The sequence below is a fragment of the Ursus maritimus genome, unplaced genomic scaffold, assembly GCF_017311325.1.
Source record: "Ursus maritimus isolate PB19 unplaced genomic scaffold, ASM1731132v1 scaffold_9, whole genome shotgun sequence".
NCBI lineage: Eukaryota > Metazoa > Chordata > Mammalia > Carnivora > Ursidae > Ursus > Ursus maritimus.
In genome coordinates this window covers 61,535,795-61,553,837 of record NW_024427107.1, presented here as the reverse complement: position 1 = coordinate 61,553,837, position 18,043 = coordinate 61,535,795, and the positions used below count along the sequence as shown (strand labels likewise).

At 39.7% G+C, this 18,043-nt stretch overlaps 1 protein-coding gene across 3 annotated transcripts in view; it reads right to left on the bottom strand.

The window, feature by feature from the left end:
* COL14A1 (collagen type XIV alpha 1 chain) overlaps positions 1-18,043 on the bottom strand; it is a 207,997-nt gene that overhangs the window by 147,404 nt on the left and 42,550 nt on the right. For all 3 annotated transcript variants that reach the window (XM_040625803.1, XM_008689298.2, XM_040625802.1), the window contains exon 6: positions 984-1,139. In XM_040625803.1, coding sequence (XP_040481737.1) covers positions 984-1,139 — 156 coding nt within the window. The remainder of the gene's footprint in view (positions 1-983; positions 1,140-18,043) is intronic.

The following is an 18,043-nucleotide window of genomic DNA, read 5'->3' as shown; positions in this document are numbered from 1 at the left end:
TGTGAAACCAGAATAATAAAGGGCCTGGTCTTTAAACAATTCTTTCTTTGCTTCACTATGTATTTTCAAAAAGAATTCTTGGCATCAATTTAAGGAATTAGTTTGGACATATCTTGGAGCAGGAGGAATGTACATATTTTCTAGCCATTTAGAAGTGAGCACCTAATTAGGTACTCGGTATTTAAAAAGCAAATCTGATTGTATTTGTAGATAAAAGGTATAAATTTACTGGTGCATTTTTATTCTCAAAGGAATGATTTTCCTTAATGGCTATACAAAAGTGAAACTGTGAAACTCTATATGACAAAGTGGATATATTGCTCAAAGTTTTATAACTTTTTTTTTCATCTTGGCTAGAATTAACTTGGCAAAGACTATTTTGTACTACAAAACTATTTCCAATTTCCAATTTTCTTAGTTCAAAATTCCACTGGATTTTGCTGCTTCTTTTAAATAAAAAGAAAACTTCTACCTGAAAAATTCTTAAAACACTTGCAACTTTAAAAGTTATTATTAGGGGCGCCTGGGTGGCTCAGTGGGTTAAGCCTCCACCTTTGGCTCAGGTCATGATCCCAGAGTTGGAGTCCAGGGATCAAGCCCCACATTGGGCTCCCTGTTCAGCGGAGAGTCTGCTTCTCCCTCTGACCCTCCCCCATCTCATGCTCTCTCTCTCCCCCCTCTCAAATAAATAAATAAAATCTTTTAAAAAATAATAAAAATAAAAGTTATTATCATTCTTAGGCAGAGAAGATTTTGACTTTTTAGAAAATTAAAATGTGCTCAACAATTAAACGAATGACAGTATCATTCAGCATAAATTAGTAGAAATAAATATTTATTGATCCAAATTTTTGCTCTTAGGAATATCACGATAGTTGATCCTATAATTCTAAAGCTGCTCTGTAAAGTTTTTGAAATCTCTTATGAAGCTTCCCAGAATATTTACACTGACAGCTGACTTCCACTAATAACGGAACATGTACCAATTCGTGTCTTCTCTGAGCCCACGTTGAAGGCTGTCACCAGGTTTTCCAAGAAAAGCCGAACCAGTCTGAAGTTGAATCTTCCAATACTCCATGAACCATCAACCAGGATCACAATATCAGCAATGGCTGGAATTTCACAGAAAAACTTCACTTCTGCAAAGCACAAGCCAGAAAAATATCTTTATCACTGGGGGAACTTAAAAAAAAAAAAAAGGCAATTCTATTTTATATCTTTCCGATAACTTCGTGCTAATGATACAAGAAAGTTCCTATTAAAGCAACCATGTTTTTACAACCCTTCCCTTAAATGCATTCTTACTAGGAAAAAATTGTGGTAACAGCTGGCAGCAGAGTCAGTGTTCTGGAAATAGTTAGCAAAACACTGGCAGGTTCACACCGTTCTGGCAACTCAAGCCTTCTGTGTATTTTAGAGAGTAGTGTCTGTGAAAAATCATCCAGCTTTGGGTTTTAGCCTGTAGATTCTTTCCAGGAAAGATCTTAGCAACCAGTGTGAGGGAGTCAGCAGAGATGGGACGATGGCCAGAAAGCAGAGAGGCGGTTCTCCTGTTCTGATAAGTATATGCTGGCGGAAGTGATAGAAAAGAAATAGGGGCTCCCTGAATCCAAGGAAAAGTCACAGCCATGCATTTAATCTAAGAAGGGTACACAGTGTGATGTGATGAGCCCTGGGTGTTATATGCAACTGATGAATTACTGAACTCTACATCTGAAACTAATGATATACTATAGGTTGGCTAATTGAATGTAAATAAAAAAAAAAAAAGAAAGGTACACAGACCTTTGCTAAAGTAGGAAGGGTTTGTGGAAGAAAAAAATTGGAAAAGGGCCCAGGAGTTTCCCCATATTCAAATTCTTTTGCATACTGTATCCATGTGACAATAAGATTTTGTCCCTAAAGATCATTTAGTAATTGATTTTTTTAAATGGCTCAATTAGGCTTTAGAATAACGAGCTAGAAAAGGATGCCCGGAAGCCAGAATGATACTACCCTAAGCTTTACCCTTAGAGAAAGTCTCAGTTGGAGTGATCTTTGCAACCAAGGAAGAGGCTGTCTGATGAAGGGGAGGTCTGTACTTGACTAGGTGTCACCTACAGCCAAGATACTAAAATATGCTTAGTGTATTTCAGAACCTTTAGTGTTCTGCAGTATTGTTAGTACCTTTAGTAGCCTTGCTTCATACTCTAGATTGTGCTTCCAAATGGGTTACTTAACTTTGCTCAATGTTCGTATTAGGGCTGTGATCATGAATAGTGTGTGTGCGTTTCTTTGTGTCCCTGTCAACTTCTTGAAATTGTCCAGCTAATCCCTATCTCGTTTGTTTTCTAACATTAAAAAGACAATAAAACCATATTTGAAATACAATACAGTTTATGTAATGAAAACCAAAACACAGAAGTGTTTACGAATAAACTGAATAAATTTTTTCCCAAGGGAAAAATAATTAACCTACTATGGTTGGAGTAGGCAATTCAATAGATGCCCCTGAAACTACCAGGCCATATTATTCTAAAAAAAAATCTTGTTCCCCCCCACACACACATAAATATGCATGGAATACCTAGATCCTTTTACCAGAAGAGAAAAAATGTACTTGCCAATGAAATAATCAGATATTCATTATGGAAGCTAAACAGTACAGCTCAATAAATCCAAAGTTTATATATCACATTTTTGGGCACCAAATCTCCCTTCTTTAATAATCAAATACAAAGCCACCACACTGAAGTATTTTAAAACAGAATTATTGCAAGAAGTCATGGGATAAAAATTAATTTGGTTTTTGGAAATAATCAGGGAAAATTGAAGTCTTTTGAAGATTTAAGAATCTATTTCTCTCAGTTTTTGTCGGGAAACTTACTTCAAATGGAGAATTCTTTTCTTTCTTTTCCAAAACCATTGGGGGGATACTGTTTCACTTTTTAATAAATTGTTTAGGTGTATTATACATAGGGCCTAAGAAAGGGAACAATTTCTCCCTGCATATTTTGAAGAGGACTACAAGAACTGATATTTTATGTAAGAGGAGAAACAAATGAGCTACATTGAAATGCAATAATCTGGATGAATCTTAGCAACATATTTGGTAGGTAGCAATATTTGGGGGGGGGGAGTGAATCCCAAAGGATTGCTATTAGCATGACATCTTTTTATAAAGGTTAAAATAACTAATACAAAAATACTCACTTTTTAGAAATATATATGGATGCTGCAGATCTATGTTTAAACGGGGGAGGGGTTAGGTGATGAAGACAGAGTCCAAGATGGTAATTGTCTTGGATGAGGAGAATTAAGGAATGGGGGTGACATTAGCACCCTCTGGTTATACGTGGGTTGTGGGCAAAGTCTTAGCTTTTCTGGGGGAGAGACGGGTTTTAGTGATTATTATGCCATTAAAAAATAACAAATTAAGTAACCAATCAAAAATAATCCTACCTAGACTGCGGAAAATATTGACTAGAAAAATAATTTCAGTGTTTATATCACATAACTTAAACACCAAACCTTAAAGATAAGGTACAATTCCACACACGTCATTTGAAATTAAAGCCTCTGTATGCCCTGTTTTCTAACTGAAGACCAATATCTGTTACATCAGCGGAAAGATACTGTTTTTAAGATGTTATTGGATTTCAGAAGTCAAAATATAGCATTGGTTTTGCATTTCAAAGTATGATTTTTCCTCAAGATTAGTGCACACACACTTGGGAACAGTGGAAACAATTTTTTTATTTTTTAATGCTCTAAACCTGGATTATTAGCTCCAAGATCTATCCAAGCACAGTGATGCTAAGGGCTGTTTCCCACTGTAGCAGGCACAAACACAGCATGTCCCACTCCACTAAGTGTAGGCAGAGCAAATTCTATATATAGTGTGTGCCGGGCATGCCCTGCCACGTGTGTTTGTGCCAGAGGCAGACAAATGTTCAAATACTTGGGGCAAGAGGTAGTTTTATAGTTGCCACGTTCACGTTCAATAATCACACATCTCAAACATGACTTCTGCTGCTCTAATGAATCTTTAAAAATATATATTCAAATTTTATTAAATTTTGAGTGTATTCAGGGTGCCCGATGGCTCAGTCGGTTAAGTGTCTGCCTTTGGCTCAGGTAGTGATCTCAGGGCCCTGGGATCAAGCCCCGCATTGGGCTCCCTGCCCAGGGGGGAGCCTGCTTCTCCCTCTCCTCCCCGGCTCGTGCTCTCTGTCACTATTCCTGTCTCTCTCTCAAAAAAATAAATAAAATTTAAAAAAATAAGAATTTTTGAGTATATTCAAACCTTATTAAAAATAAGAGCCCAGATGCAGCACTGATGACAAATGATATCTCCTTCCACTGGAAAATATGTTACCCATGTCAGTGTTCCAAATGAGAGAGACCAGTCAGAAAACAAAAAAGAAACAAAAAAACATTAAGCATCTTAAAATGTGCTAAGGAATTAGTGGTAGAAAACCAGACACACCTGGGAGCCCAGATAAATGTCATGTAAAACCCTGTAGCCAAATGTAATTTTAAAATGCATCTCAAAGGGACAAGTAGATGTCCACAAGAGCCAAACTACGGGAAGAGCCCAGGTGTCCATCTACAGATGAATGGATAAAGAAGATGTGGGATATATATATGCCACATGGAATACTACTCAGCCACTAAAAAAAATGGAATCTTGTCATTTACAATGATGTGGATGGAACTAGAGGGTATTATGCTGAGTGAAACAAGTCAATCAGAGAAAGACAAACATCATATGATTTCACCCATATGTAGAATTGAAGAAACAAAACAGATTAACACAGGGGAAGGGAAGGGAAGGAAAAATAAAATAAGACCAAATTAGAGAGGCAGACAAGCCATAGGAGACTCTTAACTACAGGAAACAAACTGAGGGTTGCTGGAGGGGAGGTGGGTGGAGGATGGGGTAATTGGGTGATGGGCATTAGGAGGGCACTTGATGTAATGAGCACTGGGTGTTATATGTCACTGATGAATCTCTAAATTCTACCTTCGAAACTGATAATACAGTATATGTTAAGTAAATTGAGTTTAAATAAAAAGACCACCCCTTCAAGAAAAACCAAGAAATCCTACAGTTTTGCTAGTTATCAAGCTGCAAATCAGCTTAGCAGTCAAACATGACTGTGAATTCTTAAAATCAAATTATAAAGAGTTTATTGGTAAAATAAAAATAAACGAACAGATAAATAAAAGGGATATGTACATATCCTTTCATTGTTAAAACACTATTCTGTAATTAATTATTTTAATAAAATAAATCCTTTTGGCTCTCCATATTGTATTTAATGTTAACACAAAGGAACAGGGAAAATAAATTCTTGAACTGTGTTTTAATTCAGCTCTTGGCTTAACATGGACTTCATCTGAAATGCAATTCTGAAAATGCAAGGAGTGCAAAAACAATAACAAGAACAACAAAAAACTAAGCGGTTTTTTGCTTGATGGCAAGCAAAGGAAAGCACCCAATCTACGGGTTAGATCACAAGTGTAACACTGATGTCACAGATGGCATCAGAAGGAGCGCCCTCTATGCTCACCTATGGATCGAGTCCTCACAACAGATTAATGACACAGATACCATTTTTAATGGTCCACTTCTGGCTGAAAAGTATGATATACATGGGCTGAGGGATTTGCCCAAGGGGTCACACAGTGAAGAAGTGGCAAAGCTGGGGTTTGGACCCCAGTATCATGTCTTTAAACATCTAAGCTTTAGGGACGCCTGGGTGGCTCAGTCATTAAGCGACTGACTCTTGGTTTCAGCCTAGCTCATGATCTCACGGTCTTGGGAGATCGAGCCCTACATCGGGCTCTGCACTCAGCGGGGAGTCTCCATGAGATTCTCTCTCTCCTTCTCCTTCTGCCCCTCCCCTCCATGCTCTCTCGCTCAAAAATAAATAAAAACCTTAAAAAAATAAAATCTAAGCTTACAGTCAAAGGCTGTATAGACTTCTTAGGGAAAACATTTTATTTATTTATTTATTTATTTATTTATTTGAGAGAGAGAGAGAGAGCACAAGTGGGGTGAGAGGCAGAGGGAGAAGGAATTTCAAGCAGACTCCCTGCTGAGCGTGGAGCCCAATGTGGGGCTCAATCCCAGGATCCAGAGATCATGCCCTGAGCCGAAATCAAGAATCAGAGGCTTAACCCACCAAGCCACCCATGCACCCAATGGACTACATAGACTTCTGTAAGGCACTCTACATCATACAAATTTAGAAAGCAGAGGAAAACGTCTCCAATATGAAGGGGTGTCCCCACAGAATTGGCCCCCGCTATGACTGCCATAGCTAGTACATGCCATTTGCAAGCATTTCCAATTTTCTGTGTAAAACTTTTTCCCTTCCAAATGTAATGCACTTAGTACTTAAATAGCCCATGCGAAAAGCATCTCCTTAACAGTCATTTTATACCAATTTTACTGTGCTACTGACATCCTGAAAGAATTTAGTGTTGAAAATACAAGTTAAGGGACATCTGGGCCACTCAGTCGGTGAAGTGTCTGCCTTCAGCTCAGGTCATGATCTCAGGGTCCTGGGATCAAGCCCGGCATCGGGCACCTTACTCAGCAGGGAGCCTACTTCTCCCTTTTCCTCTGCCTGCTGCTCCCTTTGTGCTCCCTCTCTCTCTGTCAAATAAATAAATAAAATCTTTTAAAATATAAATAAAAAATAAAAGAAAATACAAGTTAATTTAAGCACAGGGGCTGTGCTTCAGGCCAATTTCTCCAGAACCAAGCAGCAGAACTGAACCCTCCCCCACCACCCACTATCCCAGGTTTTAAAGAAAAGTTTTTCAGTGGATCACAAAACAAAAAAACCCCACCCTGAATTAGTATAAATCAGTCTACTCTAAACTTGTTTATTAGTTTGATATTATGAGACTAATTTTCTGGATAAAATTTATTTATTAAATATGTATTCAATATTTACTATAAACCAAGCACCGTTCTGGGCAATCAGGAACACAACAAAGTTCTTGCCTTCCAGCTGCTTAAATTCTTAGGAAGAGGAAACACACCATCAAAACAACATAAGTTCAGATTTTTTAAAGTGCCTTATAAAAATAAACATAACGATGTAAGAGTAATTGTGTATGGGAGGGAGGTGTTACTCTGCTGAGAATGACATGAAATTACCAAATTAAAAGTCTTCGTTTTACACCATATTATTCTTTTTGTTCTAAAAGCATTTAAATTAATGACCTAATTATGGCTTCTATAGAAATATTTACAATGTATTTATGGATAAAAGTGTTCACCAACATAAAAACAGAAAAGAGAGAACTGACAAAAGCGGCCTTTTTCTGCCAGGCAAACTCCTATTCATCCTTCAAAACCCAGGTCACAGTTCCCAACTCCATGCAGCTTTTCCAACAGTCCTCAGATGGGACTCATTATCTGCCCCTCTTTACTGCCTCTGCATTGGTACATGGTTTGCTGTATTCATAATACTGGGCTATTATGATTTGTTTCCATTTCTAGCTCCTTGATTTGACTGAACTCATTGAGAGAAGAGAAATTTGCATCTTCTCTTTTTATCTCCTTTGGCTCAGCTTTTGGCATGAAGCACATCAATGAATGTGAACTACATTGAATTGTGTTGTTAAAAGGGAATTCCTCTTTTCACATAATTTATACGTCCAGGAAGGCACTAGAAAAATAAACCATGACGGCTCAATTAAACGATGTCTCTCCCACCCTGGCGCACTACCACACGGGGAAAGTGGATTACAGATATTTACGGATCAGCGACATTGTATCAGATTTGCCTGTCTTCCTTGCTATTTATCCAATGTGGAGACGAAGCTGATCGAAAGGAGAGCATGTACTATTTTTACTCACATTACCTCAATATGCACGCAGAAAATCTCACAATGATTTTCACCACAACTGGCAAGATTCATTTAGTGGCTTCAACTTATTTTTTCTATGTCACTAGCAAAATACCTAGCTAGACCATTCATTACCCAAGACATCTGCAGGAAAACTGTGGTCACGGAACAATTTTTCACTTAAGTCTCTCATGAGGTTCAGTTCCGATTTCCAAACCAAAAGCTCACTTCCAATACTGGCTTCAGCTACATCGCTGACGATTTTTTTTTAAAGAGTTAACACTATTTTACCAACGGTTCTAAAAAGGGCGTTTCAATTCATTGGCACATTCTGATTCTTTCAACGTTCTTGGGGGTGCCATTATTGTCATTTTTTAGAAAGGAAATTGAGGTTCAGAGAGACACGTGAATGAATCAGTGGTTACTCCACAGTCAGGACTGGATGCCAGGTCTTCTAAAGGTTTGGTCCAACATGGCTTTTTCATCAGACCATGTACCGCCACCATAGAAAATGTCCTCACTTAATGCGACATGGATGGTCACTAGCTACCTGTCATATTAACGTTACAAGCTGTCCATCTAGCCAGTGGGGAGTAGGAGGCTCATCTTAGCTGAGTCTGTTCCCAGGAATCAGAGTGAGCTCAGCACTCGTTTAGTCTAGTCTTAGCGGAGACCTACCTTTCAGAGCATCCCCGACCGGTGACTGCCCTACCTAAAAGAGCACCCCTCCGTCACTCTCTTCTTTTATTCCGTTTTTATTTTTCTGCAGCACTTCTTACTTTCTAAAAATAGGATACGTAGTAGAATGGTTAATTTTACGTGTCAACTTGACTGGTCCACAGGGTGCCCATCCATTTGGTTGAATGTCATTGTGGGTGTGTCTGTGAGGGTTGTTTCAGGATGACATTAGCACTTGAGTCTATAGACTGAATAAAACACGGAGCCCTGCCTAAAGCGGGTGGTCCTCATCCAGTTGCTGAAAACCTGAAGACAGCAAAAGACTGAGGAAAAGGGAGCTGCTCCTGCCTAACTGCCTTGAGCTGGGACGGTGGACTGGATCTGAAGCACTGGCTCTTCTTGGACCTCGAGCCTACCAGTTTTCAGGCTGAAACTTACACCATCAGCTCTGCTGTGTCTCCAGCTTTCAGACTGCCGACCTAGGGACTTCTTAGCCTCCATAATCATGTGAGCCAATTCCTTATAACAAATCTCTTTATCGCTAGCTAGCTAGAGAGAGAGATATTGATAGGTATAGATAGGTAAAGATATAGATAGGTATTGATATAGATAGGTATTGATATAGATATACAGTTATAAAGTTATTATAGTTACATAGTTACATATATATGTGTGTGTATATATATATATATGTAGTCATTTATTTATTGACTGCAGCAAACAGTTTTCATTGCTTCCTTTTTTTACAATAATAAAAAGACCTGCCATTTAGTGACTGCTTTCCCCAGATATGTTGTAAGTATCTTTTCCATTTAAGCCTGATATTAATCCTACAAGGTAGGTGTACTTCTCACTCCACTGAGAAAGAAAGGTTAGTAACTTAGAAGGTTAAGTAACTTGCCCACCATCACACACTGAGAAGGTGGAAAAGCTGAAATTCAAATCCAGGACTGACGCCAAAGCCTGAACCACTTAGATATTGTACTTCTTTCACAGAAGTATTTGCGAGGAAGGAAGGGAGAAGGGAAGGGAGGAATAAGGAAGGGAAGAAAGGAAGGAGAGAAGGAAGGAAGGAAGGAAGGAAGGAAAGAAGGAAGATAGAAGGGAAAGGAAAGGAAAGGAAAGGAAAGGAAAGGAAAGGAAAGGAAAGGAAAGGAAAGGAAAGGAAGGGTGGGAGGGAGGGGGCCATTAAAAAGAGCATGAAATCAAAGTTTTACCCACTTGCCCTCTATCCAACCTGGGATGAATAATACCATGACAACTTGTAGGGATAGGAAGCCCAATCCCCGAACCACAGCCAAAAGAACATCTCAGCTGTCACTCAGAGCCTTGCATCTTAACAGTAACTGACAGGCCCATAAACACCACATTCATTACATTTCTTCTCTGCTCAAAAGCCATAAGGGACCAGGAGAAGACACTACAGCTGTCTTCAAATATTTAAAGGACTGTCATACAAAGGATGGATTAGTAGTGTTCTGTATGTCCACAAGGAGACAGGTTTCAACTCAACTCAAGAATGAACTAACAGTCAAGATTTCCATAGATCACTGCCTTGGGAAACAGTGAGATCTCTGTCAATGAAAGCAGATGCAGGTCAACCCTCAAGGGCATGACCGAGGCATCTCAACCATCCTCTCAACTGAAGGAACTACATGATTCTCCAAGCACCTTCCCATTCGAAAATTTAAGATGATTTCTTCCCTCCCCCACCTACCAAATTAAACCTAAACTATTCATGGTGCTCTTAAAAGCTTTCCATAATTCAAATCCACTTGACCTGGCCCTATGTATTTCACACTTCATTCCAATAAAATTACCCTCCTTTCCCCCAAAAACGGTCCCATCTCTGAGACTTCTGACTCAATTTTTATCTCCCCTGTTGCCCCCCACCATTTCTTCCCACCTATCCTCTCCAAACTTTACTTACCTCTATGCAAAATACTTAAAAACAGATTTTATTTCCTTGGAAAATATATGGTCCTTTTAAAATACTTTTATATAGAGTTTGCTCAAAAATTTATCTGTACAATTACCTGGTTATTTCCTGATTTTTCTAAGACAATACAGACTCAAGAGAGGCTATTTCACCTGAACATCTTTATTTAAAAACAAAACTTGCTCGACTTCAGAAGCCAGCGTATTGCAGTCACACTTATTTTCATATCTGTATATAGTACTACATGATTTGGGTATATGTTCACTTTGGTTGTTATGTAATTTTCTGAAAAATGCAACCACTCAATCATCTCTGTTATTCCATTTCATCCATAACAAACAGATTCTGACGTTTTGCAATTTCTAAGGCTGAGACACCAACAGTCTGGCCTGCTCAATCTGACACCAACAGTCAGGCCTGCAGGTATAGAAACAAGATGTTAATACAAAATTCTTAGACAAGAAGGAAGGTATCAATCAGACAAGGCCAAGCATTCCTACAGGGGACAGATTCCACCAAAATCTATAGTGGCGCTCAGAGCCATAAGGTATCTGATTTTAAAAAAACCAAACCCATGTATTACGAGTTCTTTTAAGACTGAGGACACTTGAGGGTCTCCTGGGTAGCTCAGTCAGTTAAGCCTCTGCCTTCGGCTCAGGTCATAATCTTAGGGTCCTGGGATCGAGCCCCTTGGTCCGGCTCCTTGCTCTCCCTCTCCCTCTGTCCCCCTCTGCCATTTGTGCGTGCTCTCTCGCTCTCTCTCTCAAATAATTTAATAAAATCTTTTAGATCTTTTTAAAAAATGAGCACATTCGAAACTTATTTAAGGAAGAACTAGATCTCTTACCACCAGAGAAGTCACAAGTTAAGAATGGTAAAATTTGGGGCGCCTGGGTGGCACAGCAGTTAAGCGTCTGCCTTCAGCTCAGGGCGTGATCCCGGCGTTATGGGATCGAGCCCCACATCAGGCTCTTCCGCTATGAGCCTGCTTCTTCCTCTCCCACTCCCCCTGCTTGTGTTCCCTCTCTTGCTGGCTGTCTCTATCTCTGTCGAATAAATAAATAAAATCTTTAAAAAAAAAAAGAATGGTAAAATTTGCTGAAGGCCCACAGACAAGGTGTCAAAATCCTTCCATAATGTCTTATCAAGCGTGGAGGAGAGGACGACTAAGAAAACTGGAAGTCTATTGCTAGGAGAATCCCCTTCCCTTGCCCTCAGGAAATCTTGTCATTTTATATACACAGGTATAACATCCTCTGCAGGTGTTCAATGATTATTTTCTGAATGACTGATCCTGCCTCGTGTCTCTCTGAATTCCTGAAAAAATCAACTGCAATGCTTCACATCAAGGAAAAAAAAAAAAACAGAAATCAACTTTCTGCTTTTTTATGATAAAAACAGTCTTTCTGTTAACACGGTCTTTCTGAACCTTCTCCACAGGATTGTGACTCCTTGAGTCTAAAACAAGCCGCATCCAAATATTCAATAAATAGCTGTTGGTAATGTAAGACACTCTGTTGCATTCTGTATGTTATTTTCTCTCTGAAATGAAGACATTAAGGAAACAGGAAATGGAAAAATGGGTTGGAAACTGACAGTCCTTAGGTGTCTGAGATGTCCCGGGCATGTCGTCTAGGGGCCAGCCATTCATCTTCACATGCCCGCATGCTTATTGTGACTATTATGCTGCTTTAGCCAGTGAAGAAACTAGGGCTTAGAGAGGTTAAAGCAGCAGTCCTCCCTTACCCATGATCCTCCCTTATCCCGCGGTCATCGTGGTCTAGAAGCAGACCATCCTCCCTCTGAGGTATCATCAGGTCAATAGTAGTCTAACACTTTATCGAGGTGCCGACATCATTCACCTCACTTCGTCTCATCACGCCAGCATTTTATTACCTCACATCACCACAAGGAGAAGAAGGTGAGTACAGGACGATAAGGTAATTTTGAGAGAGAAAGACCACATCGATGAAACTTTTATGACCGTATATTGTTATAATTGTTCTATTTTATTAGTAGTTATTGTTGTTAATCTCTCATTGTGCCTAACTGACAAATTAAACTTTATCGTAGGTATACACATATAGGGAAAAGAATCATACAGAGAGCATTTGGTACCATCCGTGGTTTTAGGCACCCACTGAGGGTCTTGGAACGCACCTCCCGCAGGTAAGGGGGGGCTGTTGAATGCCCAAGGGCATGGCTAGGTAGCAAGGGAGGGAAGAGTTCACTCCAAGAGATATTTGACCACAAGACCTGATTGCAGTATTCTTTTTTTTTTTTTTTTAAAGATTTTATTTATTTATTCGACAGAGAGACAGCCAGCGAGAGAGGGAGCACAAGCAGGGGGAGTGGGAGAGGAAGAAGCAGGCTCCCAGTGGAGGAGCCTGATGTGGGGCTCGATCCCAGAACACAGGGATCATGCCCTGAGCCGAAGGCAGACGCTTAACTGCTGTGCCACCCAGGCGCCCCTGATTGCAGTATTCTAAGCCACAAAGGGGAAAAAGAAAGTTCAGGGTAGGAAGGAAAAAGTATTCTGATGAAAATGTTTTTATTTATTCTCTTAAACCTCAGGCTGGAAAGCAATTCATATCATCTTCTGATGTCTCCTTTGAACATGTTTACCCAGACTCAGGGACCTACGATGTGTCTGATGCCTTAAACCTGATAGACTGTTCTTTGCTTGCTCTGTGCTTCTATGAAATGTTATGGAACACTTGGAGGGAAGAAGTGAGGGGAAATAGGACCATAATTATATCACAGCTTTTCTGTCACACACTTGTAACAGATCTGAATTTCTGAACCTTTTTTTTATTAATAAATTCTTTTCTTCCTCAAACACATCACCTGTTTATTGAGCAAGCTGAACTTGTTGAACTTCTCAACTTTTTTCTTAATAAATTAATAAATTAAATTACTTAACATCACTTTTTTAAAACAGTGGGGTTTTTTAATGGGAGAGGGGCAGAGGGAGACCGAGAATCTCAAGCAGGCTCCACACCGAGGGCAGAGCCCGACACAGGGCTCCATCCAACAACCCTGAGATCATGACCTGAGCTGAAATCAAGAGTCAGACGCTTAACCAACTGAGCCACCCAGGCGCCCCTAAAGAAAGGGATTTTATTTAATACACCAAAAAACTGAAGACCATACAACAGCACATAGCTAGATTTCTGTCATTTAAAAATGGCTTCACCCAGTCCTTCTACTCCTCCTCATTCTCATTTTGTCTTTGGAAGTCTTAATTTGGCTCTGGTGTTCTACATTTTCCCCAACAAGGACTCAGGGTGTGGCTATCTATTTATGCTCTTCAGAACTCTTTATGTTCTATTTGATCCCTTCTCAAATCCACAGATTCTCTTTTCCATAGTCTCTCAATCTCTTCTTCTCTTGTTTTGAATATTTCTATGACTTTAATAATATTGTTTATTTGCGGTGCCTGGGTGGCTCAGTCGGTTAAGCGTCTGCCTTTGGCTCAGGTCATGATCCCAAGGTCCTGGGATCAAGTCCCACGTTGGGCTCCTTGCTCAGCAGGGAGCCTGCTTCTCCCTCTGCCTGTCCCTCTTCCTGCTTGTGCGCTCTCTCTCAAATAAATACATAAAATCTTTAAAAAATAAGTATTGTTTTTTTTAGTTTTTTATGTAATCATTCCATAATTGAAATCCATGGGATTCTGAGACCATCCTTTTTGTGTCTTCTTTTTTTTTTTTTTAAAGATTTTATTTATTTATTCGACAGAGATAGAGACAGCCAGTGAGAGAGGGAACACAAGCAGGGGGAGTGGGAGAGGAAGAAGCAGGCTCATAGCGGAGGAGCCTGATGTGGGGCTCGATCCCATAATGCCGGGATCACGCCCTGAGCCGAAGGCAGACGCTTAACCGCTGTGCCACCCAGGTGCCCCGTGTGTCTTCTGATTCTTACTCATGGCACATGGTTTACTTTCATGTTTCAAAAGTTTGGATTCTGAGCTCTTTCTTGGCATTACTTTATCTGTGGCTGTCTTTAGAATTTGAGCTACACGTACATGTCTGAAATGTGATTTTGTGTTTGCATCTGCCACGCACCCTACTTTTACCAACTCTGAGCAGTTTTATAGTAATCTATTGAATGGAAGGATCTTGAACGGGAGAGTGAAAATTTGAAAGCTTAATTTGAATGTAATCTAGGCCCAGGGTTACGAATTCTCAAGGTGTTTTCCCTCATGAGCAGAAATATTTTAATCCACCCTGGTGCTGCTGCTGGTACACTATATCGGCTGTCTAGATAATAGTAATTTAAACAATAAAGAAAAAAAGGAAGAGAAGGAAGGGAATAGTGAAGCAGAAGAAGAAGGAAAAGGAGGAGAAGGAACATCTACCCAGGATGCTCTAGGAGCCAGGCACCTTCTACACACTTCAATGCATGAATTCCAGCCACAACCTAACTCCAATGTCCGGTTTATGAATGAACCCAATCCCTCCGCTCTCACCTCTAAGAGTCAAGATTTAGCCAGCATGAATCTTCAAGCTCCACCCGTTCCCCTTTGTTGTCTCTGATCTTCTGACTCCTGCCTTACCCAAATTCAGATCTCCAACAATCCCATTTTTGTCAAACTAAACTCATAGCCTTGAGCTTGGTGGATCTAGGACTCAGAATAACTGGTGCAAAAGGTGGCAAAACTTCAAATTTATCTCTTAACTGTGAGCCAAGAAACCATAAAACTATTAACGGGAAATAAACAATCCTAGTAAGTAAAAATACACCTTCAGCCAGTGTCCTGGCTGTTTTCAACCATAATGACGACACATAATGGAGAACTGACTCTTCTCTAAGACTGCTGAGTCCCTGCCAGACTATATTAGTCGAGTGAGGGTAGAATCCTGCCTACTTTGATCACCAGTTAATTCCCAGTGCCTAACACAGTGCTCAGCACTAAAGGGTAATCACCAAAACTCCTCAATGCATTTATTGTTAAATCAATAACATAAAAGTTTGGTCTATGATTATATTAACTCATGAAAACTATACACTGTAATATCAATAGCCAATACTAATGTAGTACTTACTATGTTCTAGGCACTTGAAACATCTTAACTAATTTAATCCTTACAACCAATTTTTGGGAGTTGTCATGTTTCGGATTTTTAAAAAAGTCAAACAGGATAGTATGAGAAGTAGGATCCACTGAGGTTTGTACAGGAGAGCACAACCTATGCAATCCTTATTGGAAATACCAACATAGACCAGCTGTTCTCAGAAATAAATGACTCAGTTCATCAAATGACTCTGTTCCAGCACATTCAAAAGCAAGGAACAGCAATCTTTTTCTGAAAAGGGCAGGAAAGAGAATGTTTTAGTCTTTGCAGGTCATAGGACACCTGTTGCATCTGCTCAGCTCGGGTTTTGGGGGAAAGCAGCAACAGACAATATGTAAAGGATGGAACGTAGCAAGCATAGCTCTGTTCCAATAAAACTTTATGTAAGAAAATAAGACTGCGCATGGCCTGTGAGCCATAGTTTGCCAATCCTCAAAAGAATAACTTGTGCTCGTTTCATTTTTTCTTAGAAAAAAAAAGACCCTCTTCTCATTGTAGAAAACTAAAAAAAAAGAAAAAATTTTCATTAAACAAAAGCAAAGTGGGTCAGAGATCTTAATTGAAAAACCACAAAGAGGGGGAAAAAAAACTCTATGCAACTTTTCCTATCTGTTTCATAATCTTTTTCAATCCGGTTCTGCATTCTTGTGCAAAACACCAAAAATAACTGAAGAAAGCTGTTTGGACAACAAAGGAGAAATAGCCGTTGAGGCAAACATGCCAGTATTGTGCTGAAAGGCAAATACCACTTTTGTTTGCAAATTTGTTTTGGATTATTGAAGAAACATGTACAGTCGGTTGAAAGCAAGTAACTCTTTAACTGCACGGGTAACTTCTGTTAAGGACCTTAGCTCTTTACATTTAAACGAAAATTCTAAACTGTGTGAATATGTCTGATCGTATTGGACCAAAAACTGTTGACTGTAAACAACACAAGGAGCAGCAATGAGAATCACGGGACGAACACATTTGGAAGAGGGGATGTGGCAAGTGGTACATCACAACTCGGGTGGGGAAGGCCTTCTTGTTGCCTGCGGGCCCAGGAACATTCTTCCCCAATCTCCCGGGAGCCCTAACTTTTGCCTGGATTGTTGCCACTGTTGAAAACTCACTTTTGGTGACAACTTACTTTTTAAGACAATTCTCCCCCTCAACCAGTGTCCGCATCCTCACTGGCCCTGCACACACCTCACAGGAGCTCTTGCCGAAAACAGGAAGCCACCTTTTCTTCCACAAAACTGCTGACAGTCTTAGCGCAGGTCCTGATCACTGCAATAAACACTTCGAAACAGCTCCTGCCTGACAGTGGGCTCACGGAAGTCCCCTCCATAATCGTATTTATTTTTTTTAAAGATTTTATTTATTTATTTGACAGAGAGAGAGAGAGAGAGAGAGAGAGTGAGAGAGCATAATAAGCAGGGGGAGCCGCAAAAGGAAAGAGAGAGAAGCAGGCTCCCCGCTGAGCAGAGAGCCTGACATGGGGCTCGATCCCAGGACTGCTGGGATCATGACCTGAGCTGAAGGCAGATGCTTAACCAACTGAGCCACCCAGGTGCCCCTATAATTGTGTTTAGTGAGTAAAGCAAGTGTACTGCTGAAGTAATGGTCCTCTGGGTGTTCATTCGCAGTTATCAAAGCATGTGTCCATGTGACTCTTAATTTTCATTGTCCATTTTCTTGTATTTAATTTACTTTGCCCAATCTTTCATTTTAGAAGGGTACAAGAAAGGGGAAAAAAATGAAGAACTTAGGACATTTAGGAATATCAAGCTATAGCTAAATTCTGAGGCCAACTCTAATCCATGGGTAGAAGATAGATTTCACCTTGAGTGTCATTCTTTAAGCACCACATGGTGAAGAATGCTAAGCCAAAACTCAGCTGAGAATTTATGTGTAAAATCCTCCAGAAAAATATTCACAAATCTTTTTTTTTCCAAAAGAAAGAGGAAAGATAAATCAAAAACTAATGAGTTTGGTTATTTAGAAGGGCTGAGTAAAACTAGGTAGATGAAACAAGGAAAGTGATACTTCTTTTGAGTATTACCCTTTTGTATACTTTTTTGCTCTTGGAACCACATTAATGTTTATGCATTCATAAATTAACCCAGCTGTTTTAAAACTGAATGACAAAACCACAATGAATAGGGAAGAAAAGAACTAACCCAAGATCCTTTTGAACACAGATGTTTTATTATATACCCACACTAAAGGCAAACACTGAACTCTAATTGATAGATATTTTTACCATGTGTATAGATTAGAAATTCTAAAACTACTTTTATGATTGAGCATGTAAGCAGATATATTTAAGATATTGGGAGACATGTTTCCCAACTTTCTTGCAAAAGATTTATAAATATGGAAAGGGGGGGCTAGAATGAACCTGAGAAATGGGTCTAAGGTAGATGTAAGATATGATAAATAGATGACAGATAGATGATGGACAGATAGAGGTGTGTGTGTGTGTGTGTGTGTGTGTGTGTGTGTCTGTGGTGCGTGC